Source organism: Mercenaria mercenaria, chromosome 2, assembly GCF_021730395.1.
Source record: "Mercenaria mercenaria strain notata chromosome 2, MADL_Memer_1, whole genome shotgun sequence".
Classification (NCBI taxonomy): domain Eukaryota; kingdom Metazoa; phylum Mollusca; class Bivalvia; order Venerida; family Veneridae; genus Mercenaria; species Mercenaria mercenaria.
The window spans coordinates 107,128,490-107,144,457 of record NC_069362.1 but is presented as its reverse complement, the minus strand read 5'-3'; the positions used below and the strand labels follow the sequence as shown (position 1 = coordinate 107,144,457).

The 15,968-nt window shown below is 37.3% G+C and overlaps 2 protein-coding genes across 2 annotated transcripts; both read left to right on the top strand.

The window, feature by feature from the left end:
• Positions 1-1,103: 1,103 nt before the first annotated feature.
• LOC128549912 (uncharacterized) lies at positions 1,104-1,982 on the top strand. The gene has a single exon (XM_053527687.1). It carries the CDS (start codon positions 1,104-1,106, stop codon positions 1,980-1,982), a length of 879 nt encoding a protein of 292 aa, XP_053383662.1.
• Positions 1,983-3,393: 1,411 nt separating this feature from the next.
• On the top strand, positions 3,394-5,052 carry LOC123526629 (uncharacterized protein K02A2.6-like). The gene has a single exon (XM_045305875.2). It carries the CDS (start codon positions 3,394-3,396, stop codon positions 5,050-5,052), a length of 1,659 nt encoding a protein of 552 aa, XP_045161810.2.
• Positions 5,053-15,968: the final 10,916 nt, after the last annotated feature.

Sequence of the window (15,968 nt, the reverse complement as noted above, 5' to 3'; positions counted from 1 at the left end):
AGGTTAACACAAAACGCCGTTGGTAATCTTGTATTTAGACCAAAGAATAAAAAATCTTAATGTATGTCAAATTGTTAACTATCCATTATGAGAAAGAATGCACAGATCGAGATATTTTCTCTTATCACGAAACAGTCAAGATATCATGATGATATACAATTTCACTTTAAGGCAAAGACAATTTATTGATTTGTGTCTATGTGCAAAACTAGAAACATGTCAGACGGAGGTAAAATCAGAGTGTATATTAAGAATTATTGCAATTTAAAGCTTTTAAATATTGATGATATCACATGCTGAGTCTTGAAAACGTTTTGTACAAATCTCGGATGGTTACAAATCAGAATGTTATAAGTACCTTTACAAGACTTAAATTTAAATTTATCTTATAATATGTACAGGCTTCGTCCGTGCGGCTTTACAAAGGACGATAATCGGTCCATGTGAGCGCTATCTAATACGTATGTATATATATTTTTTTCAAATATTTCTCTGCATTTTCGTGTCCCAGAATTTTGTGTGTGTGTGTTGGGGCAGTGGGCTTAGATTTAAACTTGTCCGTACGTCTGCCCGTCCTTCCGTCTTTATGTCGTATATATGTCTAAAGATATATGACCTAGAAACACCAAACCTCACGGGATTGTTATTCAGGATGTAAAGTTGTGCGCCTTCAGTTTTAACTCAGATTTCACACAATCAGACAAGAGTTTTTACCCTTGGCAAAGTCAAACATGATCGTGCAAAGGGCCTGAAAGTTTGTTTCGCGTGTATCTCAAAGTGTCAAACATAGGGTTATGAAGCCATACAGGAATATTATACAGCATGTAAAGTTGTGCAACTGGGGTTTGTATCATTATGTAGATAATGTAGTATACTCACAGCGCATGCGTATATTTTATACACACCCAGTTTGGGATGTTGTTTCAGCAGTTGTTAAGGCGCACTCATATAATAAACATATACTTGTAGTAAGAATACTGTGTCGGTCATTCTTTACAATAAGACATGGTGTCAGAAAATTAACGATTTTAATACATCCGCATTTGTCAGGATTATTAACAATCATTGTGCATATAGTGCATATAGTGTATCGGATTTAAATAATGGATTTAACCGGTGTACCGACGCCTACAATGGACTGGGACAGTCCGAATTTGTTGGAAACATTCAAAACCTTTAGAGGTCACGCGGAATTGATATTCCAGGGTCCGTTAAAGGGGAAAGATGAACCAGTACAAATCACATACTTGCTCCTATGGATGGGACAAAAAGGAAGAGAAATTTATAAAACTTTAGTGTTGACAGCTGATCAGAAAAAATCAGTAAAAGCTACCGCCGACGCATTTGAAAAACACGTTCAGCCGAAATCAAACCCAGTATTTGCGCGGTTCAAATTTAATAATGAAGTGCAAGGTGAATATACCATGGAACAATTCATCACACGACTTAAGATACTTGCAAATGACTGTTCTTATGGCGAAGCCTACAAGGAAGATTTGATTAGAGATCGAATCGTGTTCGGTGTAAAGTCGTCCAAAATAAGAGAGAAGCTTTTGACAGTAGGTGAGAAACTAACATTGGCGAAAGCTGTTGACATATGTCAGACTGTAGAATATGCACAAGAGCAAATGAATAACATGCAAGAATCGTCTTCTATTAACTATGTACGGAAAACTACTCACAAAAAAGAGGAATCGAGAAAACAAGATATAAAGTGCAAAGGCGGGTCGCGGAAATCAACGGAAAACAAGCCCGATGTCGCGCACAAATCGTGCCAAAACTGTGGTCAATTCCATGGGGACAAACAGTGTAAGGCGAAGGGAGTGCAATGCCGAAACTGTAAAAAATGGAATCACTACGCGAGGGTGTGCAGGAGTAAACGTGTCAATGAAGTGAGGGCTGATGATTCATCTGAGGATATTTACATTGATACAGTAATTAGTGCTGTGGACAAGATGTGCAATCAGGCATTTGGATATTAAAACTGGACCTCTTGGGAAACAAATTTCTTTCAAGATAGACACTGGCGCACAGGTGAATATTTTACCTCATTTTGCATTGCAACAATTAGGTGTAAAAACCGCACTCTGTTCCTCTGTAACGAAGCTCACAGGTTATAATGGCAACCCTTTAGTATGTCTAGGTTCCATTACCCTGCAGTGTACCCATGAACCTTCTGCACAGACCAAGTATGTAGAATTTCATGTAGTAGACACCCAGTCACCACCCTTGTTTGGTTTTCAGACTTCCATAGATTTTGGCCCAGTTAAACTCGCACATGCTGTCACTTCCAATTATGTATCCTCCCCGCTTAACAAAACAGCAGTGCTGAATGAATATTCCCAGGTTTTTAAGGGCATTGGCTCTATTCCAGGGCAATGTTCTATTTATCTGAAACATGATGCTAAACCTGTGGTTCATCCTCCACGTAGGATTCCTGTTGCATTACGAGATAAATGCAAGAAGGAGCTAGATAAGATGGAGAAAATTGGGGGTCATTACAAAAGTAAGTGAGCCTACTGAGTGGGTCAATTCAATGGTGACAGTACAGAAAAAATCAGGTGACTTGCGAATAGTACTTGATCCGGGTGACTTGAACAGAAACATTCAACGTCCTTATCATCCGACAAAAACACTGGATGACATACTTCCCCAGCTAAACGGTGCTACATTTTTTACAAAATTAGACGCTAGGTCAGGTTACTGGGCCATGCATTTGACAGAGAAGTCTTCCATGTTGACTACATTCAATACCATATTTGGGAGGTACAGGTATCTGAGGCTTCCAATGGGTATTTCGTCTGCGATGGATCTGTTCCAAAAGAAAATAGACGAAATATTTGAGGGTCTCCCAGGGGTAGCTGCCATAGTAGACGATATTTTAGTATATGGCAAAACAAGGGAGGAGCATGATGCGAATTTGAGAGCAGTGCTCCAAAGGTCACTAGAACAAGGTATACGCCTTAATCCAGATAAGCTGGAGGTTGGGCAGTCCCAGATTAGTTATTTCGGTCATGTGATATCTAAACAAGGTCTTAGCCCAGATCCAGACAAGGCAATTCGAGAAATGCCTATCCCGGAAAATAGGTCACAACTCGAAACGGTACTTGGCATGAGTCAGTATCTTGCTAGATATGCACCTAGGCTATCTGAGGTCACTTTGCCCTTACGAGAATTATTGGCGAAAGATGTAGAATTTCTCTGGGGTGAATCACAGCAGCAAGCTTATGATCAGATGATTGATATCATAACGCAAGCTCCTGTCCTTGCTTTCTATGACCCGGCCAAACCCTTAGAGTTGCAAACCGACGCAAGTAGGTCAGGACTTGGGGCCACACTCCTTCAAGAAGGTAGACCTATAGTTATGCCAGTAAAAGTCTTACGCCAAGCCAAATGAACTATGCTATGATTGAGTTAGAGTGTCTTGGACTGGTATTTGGCTTGAAGAAATTCCACCAGTGGGTGTATGGGAAAAAAGTCAAAGTAGTTACAGACCACTTACCATTGATAGCTATATGTAAGAAACCCTTATTTGCTGCACCTGTTAGGTTACAGCGGCTGCTCTTAAACATTTCACAGTATGATATAGATGTCACTTATAGGCAGGGAACTCAGATTCCTTTACCAGATACTTTGTCTAGATTTCCGGTAAAGGATACAGATCCGTCCCTGACGGAAACTGTAGAAGTCCAGGTTAATATGGTCAAAAGAAGCTTACCGATAAGTGACCGGAAATTACAAGAAATCAAGGTCAATACTGACAGGGACGAACAACTTTTGTCCCTGAAGCAAGTCATTATTGAAGGTTGGCCTGATGAAAGAAATCACTGCAAGTCAGAACTGCTAGATTTCTGGAATTACAGGGATGAGCTTACCGTCATGGATGGGGTAATAATGAAGGGTCACAAAATTGTTATTCCTAAATCCCTAAGGGCAGACTTATTGTCAAAACTACATTCTTCAAGTCATATGGGAATAGAGAAAACAATAAGTAGAGCAAGTGATATTGTTTTCTGGCCTAGAATCACCCAGGAAATTAAAGATCTCGTTCTGAAATGTCCTGTATGTTTGCAACACAGAGACTCAAACCAGAAAGAACCGCTTGTCTACACCCAAGTTCCAGAATACCCATGGCAGGTAGTTGGCACAGACCTATTTGAGTTCAATGGCAAAGACTTTTTGATAGTCGCTGACCATTATTCACATTACTTTGAGGTCAAAGAGCTGCCTAACTGTAGAAGTTCGACAGTTATAAGTAGGCTCAAAGGCATATTTGCTAGATTTGGCATACCAGAAATTGTAGTATCTGATAATGGGCCATGCTATGCATCTCATGAGTTTGCAAACTTTGCAAAGCTCTGGGATTTTACACACCAGACCACAAGTCCCTACCACAGCTCCGGTAATGGTTTTGCGGAAGCGCACGTGAAAATTTGCAAGCGCATTTTCACGAAGGCCAGAGCATCAGGCACCGACCCAATGATAGGAATACAAGAATATAGGGTTACAAAACTTAAAATAGGTTTTTCACCCAGTGAAATCATGTTCCAACGTCAAATTAGGTCAGTGTTGCCAGTTGCTAGGTCACAATTACTTCCCCGGCAAATCTCACACAAGGTCATTCGTGAGAAATTGTCAGCAAACAAGGAAAGGGAGAAAGTGTATTATGATATGACAGCCAAGCATTTACCACCATTAGAAATAGGAGATTCGGCACGAATTCAGCAAGCAAATAAAAATTGGAGTCCTGCAGTAGTAGTGCAAAAACACCATGATAGGTCATACTCTGTTAAAACACCTGACGGTAACACATATCGTCGCAATAGGAGGCATTTGTTACAAACCAATGAATCAAAAGAGTGCATACCTGAAGTTGACATGCAAAATGTGGAAAATAACAACCTTTCGGCGCCTCAAGAAAATTCTGACTGTATTTCACAATTCTCTGATAAAAGCAATAAAAGGTCAGATAATGAAGCAAGTGAAAAAACATATATGAGTAGATCTGGCAGGGCAGTTAAACCTCCGACAAGATTAATTGAAACAATGTAATATGATAACATTAGATAGCGGAACACGCGTGCTATGTAAACAGTGAACAGAGATAATTAAGTGCTGATAGCAAAAATATGCCATTCATGGAGAAACAGACTTTATGAAAGAAATTTTACGTTATAGTAAATTTGGAGTATTTTGATTTATTTTATTTTAGCTTTCAGAAATTGTGTTCCTTGTTCTTTGCCAAAAGGGGAGATGTATCATTATGTAGATAATGTAGTATACTCACAGCGCATGCGTATATTTTATACACACCCAGTTTGGGATGTTGTTTCAGCAGTTGTTAAGGCGCACTCATATAATAAACATATACTTGTAGTAAGAATACTGTGTTGGTCATTCTTTACAATAAGACAGGGTTTTGTCTCGGATTGTTTTCGGCCAGATCAGTTATGGCCCTTGATTTAGTCAAAAGTGTATTAAGACATAAAAGTTGGTGTCGCATATATCTCAAAACATACGTAGAGTCATTAAACATTAGAAAATTGTTATATAGCATGTCAAGTTGTGCATCTGATGTTCTGTTTGGCATTTCACATAGCCAGACCAGAGTTACGATCCTTGACTTGGTGGAAAAATAGTTTTAAAATGCACATATCATGTTGCATATATCTTAAAAACGTCTTCACCTAGTCATGAAACCATGTACAATTTCACCTTTCTACTACACAGTCAAAAAGAAGATACATTTCCTTGTTTTACCAAACGATTTGGTATTACAAGAAAATATGGCTGCAATGTAACCCTTTCAGAATACATTGCTGTTTATATTTCGAAACTCATTTCTGCAGTCTTTGACTTTCTTAGGTTGATAAACACACTTCTCAACGCATAAAGTTGTTAATATACATGTCCATTATCTTAATCCTGAAAATATCCATTATGTTACTATACACTGTAAAAAATGGGAACGTGTAACACGTTTTGCCGGTGTTCGAAAACAAAACATCTCCGTTTTTTTAATCTAAACACATCTGTTCTACTCAAAACACTATGTGTTTTACATATGTTTAGTCGCTGAACGTAAAACGGTTGTGTTTTAATTGAAAACGGTTCGTTTTCTTTTCATAAATCATTGGTGTTATCGAAATGTCGTAGTATGATAGGCAGCAGATTGAAATTGACATAAACGAAACAAAACACCAAAACAATCAGAAAAAAACAAATTTTCAAGCTGATTTTCGAGGAAGTGCAAAACACTTAAACGCCAACTGTTTTACTGGTGTGAGTGTAGTGTGCAAATCGAGTACACCAAATAATCTCTAAAATGTTTGGACGTCATAGAAAGTTTAGTTACAAGAAAGTGGTGAATAATGCTATAAACTATTTTTCTTATATAAAATATTTCATAAATATAATATAACGTTTAAGTATCTATGCGATAATTTACTGTAGGTAAGCGGTTGATTTTGATTCAGAGATTCACATTTTTGGCGGTTCATGAACGACGAGTGCAGTGCTCAGGCTATTTTTATATTTTGGAAAACCTCATCGCATGTATAGTTTCTACTATAATGTGCTTCATATTAAACGGTATATCCATTGTTGTGTCGTGTTCGGAGACAATGTAGATCTAACATTTCAGGGTTAGTCGTCAATACGTTTAAATCTTTTGTATAGAGCGGTATCTTTACAATAACTTATATAAAGAACAAACTGACAAGGATCAAGTCAATTCTTAATGAAAAGCAATGTGAAGTATTTTGCAAGTAAACCATAATTTCATGATACTTCCGTTCCAGGAAAAAGAAAGTAGAGAGTCCTACAGATAGAAATACAAAGCTAGTGATATACTCATAAATGGACAATTCGTCTGCGGTGTCGCTCTAGTGACAGTACAGGCAACATATCTGTCTCATCGGCGGGGCTTTCGTAGTCAAATGGTTGGTTAAGGTCATTTAGTTCAAATCACTTGCCCCTCATTAATGTAGGTTCGAGCCTCACTAGCCTCACTCGGGGCGCTGAATTCATCATGTAAAGAAGCCATCCAGCTAGGTTGCGGAAGGTCGGTGGTTTTACCCAGGTGCCCACTCGTGATGAAATAATGCACGGAGGGGCACCTAGGGGTATTCCTCTACCATCAAAGGTGGAAAGTCGCCATATGACCTAAAATTGTGTAGGTGCGACGTTAAACCCAACAAAAATAAAAAACTTTCTCATTGGCCAGAACAATCATCTGAGTGTTAGTTTGCATGCCCTTTGTAAAGTCAATGTTTTATAAGGTTTTAACATAACTGTTTGAGATGACGATTTTAAGCGCCCGCGGCAATACCCAGCAAGCGAGGTGAATTAGAAAAAAAATAATGGGATTCAAATGAGACTTAAAGGTAAGATAGATTGAGCTAACTGATTTTTGGTATTTTATTTCAATAGAATACATAGTGTTGAATGATATGACAAAACGTATGACTAAAACATTTTTATAATCTAACTGGTTTTGATCTGCCATACATGGTTTTCCTTGCTTTATATTACACAGTATTCTAATAAAGCAAGAGGCTGGTATTTAGGATTTGTTACTTTCTTAAATTAGTAACTTGTAAAAGAGACACTATTAGTTTCATAACAGGCTTTTTTTTTAAACTACTTGAAATAGAAATAAACACGTACAGCCTTATCTATATGTTTAACAATCACCTTGCAAACAGTTCTATCATAATAACAAATTTGACAATATAAAGTTATAATTTAATTAATACGTATTTCCATCAGCTGGTTTGAAGGTTAAAGAACTTAACTGCCTTGCAAACAATTCCCATATACTCAATAACAAAATAAATATGACAAAATAAAAGTCATCAGTGAAGTAAGTGAAACATATTTCAATCTTAAATACGCAGTAACCTCTTCAACGAGACAGGGTAAGTACATTTGAAGGTTGCAAAAGTCAAGTCGACAGTTGAATCTTGTTATTTCATTTGGGTGAAAAGCCTTTCTCAAAACAAAATGCCATAAACAAAATTATGTGTTGATTAGGTATTGGCCAGCATTTTGAAAAGGCAAATGTCTGCCTGAAGTTTTCAAAAACTCTTATAGCGGTATTATACGTCAGTTGTGTACATTTTTGTATTTGTAGAAAATGGAATAGTATTTCAAGAATATATTCCACTGGATGACACCAAACCAAAAGTAGATATGGTTAAAGTTTTACAAAAGGGAAAAATGATTACACATGAAAACATATTCCTGGACAAATTCAAAGAATTAGAATATTCCCTAAACATAGACAGTGGAGAACTTTTAAATGCTGCTATCTTTGACGTTAAACATAGTGATGTCAAAGAATACGTCTGCTTATTAGTATCTCATCATATAATCACAGATGTGATGTCCTGGCAGCAAATTTTAGAAGACTTTTGCACAGTTTTAAGGCATATTTACTCAGGATCAGACCCGCAGTTGTCACCATGTTTAACTTCTTATGACACATTATGTTAAAAATTTTGGGAGGAAGGAAAGTTCTGTTCGGAAGACGAAGTCAAATTTTGGCGTGAACAGCAAACAACAAACAACTGGTTGATGAAAAGGGAAATGATAAGTGAACCTTCCATATACAGCAATGTGGATGAAAAAAAATGTTAACGCAGCTTCTGTGCGCAGCATTTCTTTGGATAATAAATGTTCGAACGAAGCAGTAATACTGACTGCATTTACTCGTGCATTATCAGTTCAGTTTAACAAAGAAACTATTTCTGTCTGCTTGGAAAGTCATAGAGGCATTTGCAAAATCGTGATGCAACAGATACAGTTGGCTGGCGCACAAGCATGTTTCCCATTCATGTAGAGACAGACATGACTCAGCCTTTTGATATTGCCTGTAAGAAAATGAAAGATAACTTGTCGTCGATACCACAGAATGGTTTGAAATATGGACTTTTGGAAAGGCTTAGGAAAATACAAACCCGTATTCCTGACACACTGTTTTTCAGGGTTCTTTGGACGCAGCGTGTAAGGAGTACTTCTCAGCAAGCGGAAATTCATTCTCGTATATACCATGGATAGAAATTATGATGAGGGGACTTGAAAATGGACGTTTTCACAGAGACGACAATGACAGCCTTGATTTTTCTATTCCAATTTTTCTCCTGGTACTTTAATGGTAAGTTAAATTTCGGGTGTCTCTTTGATCAGACACTTGTCAAAAGAAAAGAAGTTGAAGAACTCTTATCTAAAATGGAATTTCAGTTGGAAGACAATTGTCAATCATCAGAAAACCCAAATCTGCAACTAAGTTCTGATTATTCAAATCGAGATACTTCCGTTCCAAAATCGCCACTACTGCCGAAACATTTCAAAGAAATTTCTGGAGAAATTATCTCAAATATCATTGTGACCCCAGAATGCATCAAATAAATTGAACGTGTTATAATGCATGACCATATGTTAATAAAAGATATTGCAATGTCCAGCAAGTATGACTTCTATCAACGGCTAACTCAGACACAACCGTCCTTACACGATGTAGTCGTATTGGTAGTGAAGAATAAATGCGTGCAATCTCTTGAAATGTTTACAAAGGCGTTTGAAGCCTTTCTTGCTAAAAATTTACAAAAGCCACGTCGATTTGTTATCAGCCTTGAAAACCTTCCAAACAGCGAGCCATTTCCTATATATGAATTTCCAGATGTTGATCTGACCATACCAAATATCTCCAGCTCTTTGTATAATGCGTATTCCGATTCTGAATATGACTTGAACGTGCAAACAACGACATACTTGTATCAGATGGATATAAAGAGTTTCAAAGTTTTCTCTTACAAAAGAAAAACAAAGGCTTCCCGTTGGTTCTTATGAGCAAAAACAGGATTGATGATGTTGAAAAGGCATTTGAAAATGAGGGAATGTTGCTGCAACTAGGAGATTTTATTCATGTAAGCGATAACTGGCATAGTAAGTCAAAGAACATAGAAAATATAAGGAAAAGATTAAATATAGCACTACAGACTTTTGTTTTTATTGATGACAGTGAAATTGAATGTGAGGAAATGATAAACATTCATCCTGAGGTATGCACGTTACGCTTTCCTCGTGACGAATGGCTTATACAGTCCTTTATTGAATGCTTGTGGGTCTTAGATAAGACACAAAGCACACATGAATCGAGTTCAAGGACAGAACTGTATAAAAATGAATTCATTCGACAAAACTGCTCTAGGCGAAATGCAAGCCAATATAACCGAAGAGCAAAAAGAGCAAAGGAAGTCCTTAGAATAAAGGACGTTACTTGGTCAATGCAAATGAAACTTGTTGTTTAGAAAACAACTGTATTACAGGTGAATTCGAATGCTGAACTCAGAGAGAGAGGAAGTGAATTGCTTCAAAGAACAAATATGTTTACGCTAAACAATATGGTGACAAGTTTTGAAGCCGATTGTTTGCTGGTTTCATTGGAAGATGCATATGGAGTATATGGAGTCATTAGCTTTTGTGCTTTAAAACATGAAAGCGGATCAATAGTTCTGAAAAAATGGCTTATTAGCTGTCGTGCTCTGGGTCGCGGTGTTGAACACCGAATGTTTAGGGAGATTTTGGAACGCTACAGGGATTTTACTGATATCACAGTTGACATCTTTGAAACTGGACAAAATATTCCTATGTTGCAATTTCTAGAAAGCGTAAACATTACCCCTAAAACAAAAAGCATCACTAGGTTGGAAGTTTTGTGTAAGCTTTCATCAGGTATATTTGATAATGATCTGCATACCGTAGTGTATACAAATGACTACACTTCATTAGCTCTTCCAAGGCATGATCATACAAAGCATGTAGAACAGTCTAAAGAGCTAGTCAGTGGAAATATATCGTCACTGGGTAATTGGATATTGACACAGTGGTCAGACGTTCATTTACAACATGCCTTGAAAAACAGTACATTACCAATGCCGTATCTTGATAAAGAATATTCTAACCTCCTACACCTCCTACAAGAAATACCAAAATTAGAATCAATGACAACTCTAGTTTCAGTTATTCAGCAATTGTGGAAAAATATCCTTCAAACAGATGTTCCACAAGATGATGACAATTTCTTCGAAGAAGGGGGAAATTCATTTAAAGCTGTCTTTCTTGTATAAGAAATACACCGAGTGTTAGGACTGGATCTCAGTATTATCGATATAATTAGAACACTTTCGTTCTCTTCACTTAAACGACGAATTGAAGAACACTATGTTGATCGAAGAGGAAGCTCAAAAGTACCAGATATTAAAAAGAAAGAAGGAAATGGAATAGAAATCGCATTATCGGAAGCACAAAAACGGATGCTAGTTTTACAAAATGCTGTTCCCGAATCAACAGCATAAACGGAGACAATAGCTTTAAGAAAAGAGACCAATGTAGATACATACCTCATATTAAAAGAAATGGTAAGACGTCACCCATTAATGTTGGCATCATATAGCTTTGCGAAGAAGACTTTATCAATTTCTGATTAGAACATCTCTACTGTTATTCAATCACTCAATGTAAGTCAACAGTATGTCCGATTTGAGAGAGTATATACGCCAAAATATACCAGCATTTAATTTGTCAGATGGAGTGCTATCACAAATGAGTCATCACTAGTGGCAAGACAAAAATATTTGTCATTCATGTACATCATATCATTATTGATGAAGTTACAATTCAGAATATTAAAACTACTTTCAAAATGTTACTGCTGAACCCGCCATTAGATGTTCAAGTTGACACAGAGGATTTGTTTCCACATTCCCCGGTCATAGACTCAGAAAAAGAGTATATGACGTTAGAAAAATTTACGGCTGACAAATTGTTTTGGGAAATGGTGTGTGTGTGTTCGGGTTTAACGTCTTTTTCAACAATTTTTCAGTCATATAAACGACGGTGTCTACTTGTAGCAGTGAGCACAATGCCCAACTTTATAGTGCTGCCTCACCGGAATATCACGCCGTAGACACGTGGCATGATACCCCACCCAGTCACATTATACTGACACCGGGCTGACCAGTCCTAGCACTACCCCCTTAATGCTGAGCGTCAAGCGAAGAAGCTGCTAGTACCATTATTTACGTCTTTGGTATGACGCGGCCGGGGATCGAACGTTTTGGGAAATGGAATTTGAGGAATGCAGTGTAGTGTTGTTAAATACAATGTCAATCAAGTGATAGTAGCTCCTCCCACTAGCTCCCTGGCAGAAGGATGTCTCTCTGATACCATTATATGTTAGTTGAATACATGTATGCGATATGACCACTTGTAGTGCCTTAGTAAATAAACTTGTATAGTTTTATTGAGTTACTCATTTCTTAATACAGTACACCCAGAGTAGTCTTCTTTAAGTTTCAGGAACACTTATGATATAAGCGACTTCGAAGCTTATACAGCGGACACAAGCGTTTCTTTTTTACCTGTCAGCAGTGGGCAAGAAATCGAAAGTTTCTGTAAATTACATGGATAAATTAAATTTCAGGTCGTTTTAGCATTGTTTGTGTTAGTGCTTTGAAAACGGTGTAAGTTGTAGTTGCGATACCTGTCTCAACTCGTGATGTTCATACTTTGACAGCTGATGGCCTATTTGTGAACACGGTCTTATCCAGATATGCAGTAAATATGAATGATACCTTAGAACATGTGTTAAATGTTGCCAGAAAATTGTTAACGGTGTTCAACCATTCCAGATACCCACTAAACAAGGTTATCGAAATGATTTGGAGAAAGAATGGCAAAAACCTCGGATGTTTCTGCAGTGTTATGTTCAAATATATTACGTTTAACGTCGGTAAAGATTAATTAAGAGTGCATGCAAAACATGCAAACATGCAGCTTTCCGTTGATATTGCAGAAGGTACAGACGGTTACGAAATACTAAGTGAACGTTCAGAAAAGTTGATTGAAAAAGGATTGTCCAGACGTTTTGCTGGTTCTATGATAGAAGTTTGCAATAAATTTCAAATACTTCTGGGCCGGAAGTCTTTAAAGTCTGCAGTTTCTGACAGAAGAAATTAGTTACTAGATGACTTTACAGAAACGGAGGAAATTGATTATATCAGTGAATCTATATATGATATGTTCGTTAGAAACACAAAAACGACACCAGCAAAAACTGTCCTGGTGTACAGAGGAAAGAATCTTACTTACAGCAATATTATGAATTTATCTGACAACATAGCATTTCAAATATTAAACTGTGTTGACTCCAATGCCCTTCAAAGCCTACCGATCATATTGATAATGGAAAAGAACGAGATAGCAATAGCAACTGTTTGCAATTTGGAAACTTGGTGGATTTTTCTTGCCTGTTTCAGTTCTACACGCACCCACAGTCGCAGAAGCAATTGAAAGAGCCAACCCATGCCTTATTTTGATCAACGACGACCGCTTTGAGATATATGCCCACAATTCAAAATGCAAAGTTTTTTGCGTGAAAAATAGTTTAGATCATTCAGTCTAGAGATTAATACTTACGATTTTCCGTTTGTTTTGGAGTTAGGAAAGCCCGCATACATGATTCAAACTTCTGGATCAACTGGAAAACCAAAGCAATTCAGAATTTCTCACACGAGTATACATTTAACACAAATGGTACCTTCCATAAATGTGTAACTTATTTTCTGGAGCGAAATAACTTAAAAACATATTGTAAACATGCCTTTTCAATTTTTTTGGTGGTGGTGGTGGGGGGAGGGGTTTCGTGTCCGAGTGGTTAATGTCACGGACTATAATCACTTAACCCTCACCGATGTGGGTTCGAGTCTCACTCGGGGCGTTGATTTCTTTATCCAGCTGGCTTACAGGCCGTTGGTTCTACCAAGGTGCCCGCCCGTCGGATGAAATAGTGCACGGTGAGGCACTGGGGACTTCCTTTACCATGGAAAATTCTATAAAGTCGCCATATGACCTAAATTGTGTCGGTGTGACGTTAAAAACAAAATCTTTATTTGGATGCGTTGCAAACAGATGATGATAAATTCAAAACAAATTTTATGATTTTTTTTAGAATTTATAATTTCCTGTTACCATTCTCTTAGTTCATTAAAATGGCGTATAACATATTACTTGTTTGCACTAAAGCTTATTTATAGTCGCCACCAGTAACCCATATGAGCGACTCCTTTAGAAGAATGTTAGTGGTGCAAGTAGGATAGTGCAAGATAGAGACGACGGTCTAATATTCCAGAAGCTTTCCTGGCTACTTAACGTATCAGGTTAAAGCACCCATACACGGGACTCTTATCCCAATGTTAGTAATTTTCAGTTGGAGGAGCGGGGGCTCTCACGCATGACCCCTGGTTTCGTGGTCACAGTGTTACCACTGGACCACTACGTCCGCTCTACACAAATATTAATTTAAAAAAAAAACGTTTTTACGGGACAGGTGGATCAGACTAACAATACATCATTGTGTCAACACTGTCCATTACAAACTTTGCAGGCGTTTTTAAGTATATTATTCTTCGAGGTTTTTTTTCCGAGCTCATCGAACTTATGTTATAAAATTGCCTTGCCGTCTTTCAATAAAACTGATCTTTACATAACGCATGTCACACATTATGCATCTTCCTCTTACGGTTTGAAATTATATTTTTATGCAAGTCGTAAGAGATTATCTAAATCCTCAAGTGGAATTTGTTTTATCCTATAAAGGATTTTGCATACATGTATTTATAGCAACTCTGTTGAATTTTCTGGAATGAGATTTCACCGATACTGATACCTTTTCTTCACATGTTCAAGAATATCGTCTTTTTTTAATTACTAAGTAACACTGAAATGTCAAAAGGAAAACGGTTTCCTAGCAAGGTCACTAAGTTTTCTTATTCTTATTCTCAGCTTGTAGTAGCCAGCAATATATTCTAAAGCCCTTTCTTTACCAATAACCATAATGCTAAATTCAAAATTGCCTGCAACACCAGTCTGTATTGCACCGTTACAGCACACTTTTGACTTTCTGATGAATGAAGACATAAATAAGGCAATAATGCATCTTCATGATGATTTTTTTGGTTGGATTTAACGTCGCATCGTCACCATTATAGGCCATCTGGCGACCTTCCACCTTTGATGGTGGAGGAAGGCCCCTTGTGCCCCTACGTGCGTTATTTTATCACAAGCGGGCACCTGGGTAGAACAACCGACCTTCCGTTAGCCAGCTGGATGGCTTCCGCAAATGAAGAATTCAACACCCCATGTGAGGCTTGAACCCACATTGATGAGGGGAAGCTGATTTGACCCCAGCGACCTTAACCATACCAAAGCCAAATGTTGTAATTGCCAGATAAGAACGTCAGTCATTTAAGAAATGATATAGCTTCTATCCCAAAGTAAATAGTCATCGTTTGGAGTTTAGATGCGAGTGTTGTACATAATAACACGCATCTGAACGATGAACAATGATTTTATTCAACTATTTAATATACACAAAAATCCATGTTATTTTGATTCTATTTATATGTATTCTTGACGATAACATATCTGCTTGCTTTCTGTTATCGCACCACAATGCCGTTTGACCCTACGAGGTAATTATTGCGACATCAGTAAAATGAATTGTTGCATAATAACACAAAACTTTCAGCCTTCTTTGTTTAATATGAAAACAAATCGGGTTATGTTTGAATCCCTAATAAGTAAAAGAAAGTTTAGAGCAAAGTATCTGTTACTTAATAAAACTTTTAACACCTTTTGTTTAAGGTGTTTTCTATTTTTGTTCAAATACAGTACATTTCTTGTTTTCGCGTATCTTAACCAACTACCCGCCTCTTTAGTGTAAATGGATTCTGTTTATTAGCAAACTGTACTTTCTGTCAATAATAAATATTTATTGTATGTTCAAAATATCAAAATTAGGAAAAGTATCTTTTGCAGTTCCATTGTCTGAATACTGACGGTAGAGATTTAAAACCATACTTGCACTCGTTATATAAAATCTTTGGCACAAGGTCCTACTTGAT

What these genes read in the sequence shown, in the direction of transcription:
- LOC128549912 (XM_053527687.1), top strand. Translation starts at nt 1,104, where the DNA reads ATGGATTTAACCGGTGTACCGACGCCTACAATGGACTGGGACAGTCCG.
- LOC123526629 (XM_045305875.2), top strand. Translation starts at nt 3,394, where the DNA reads ATGAACTATGCTATGATTGAGTTAGAGTGTCTTGGACTGGTATTTGGC.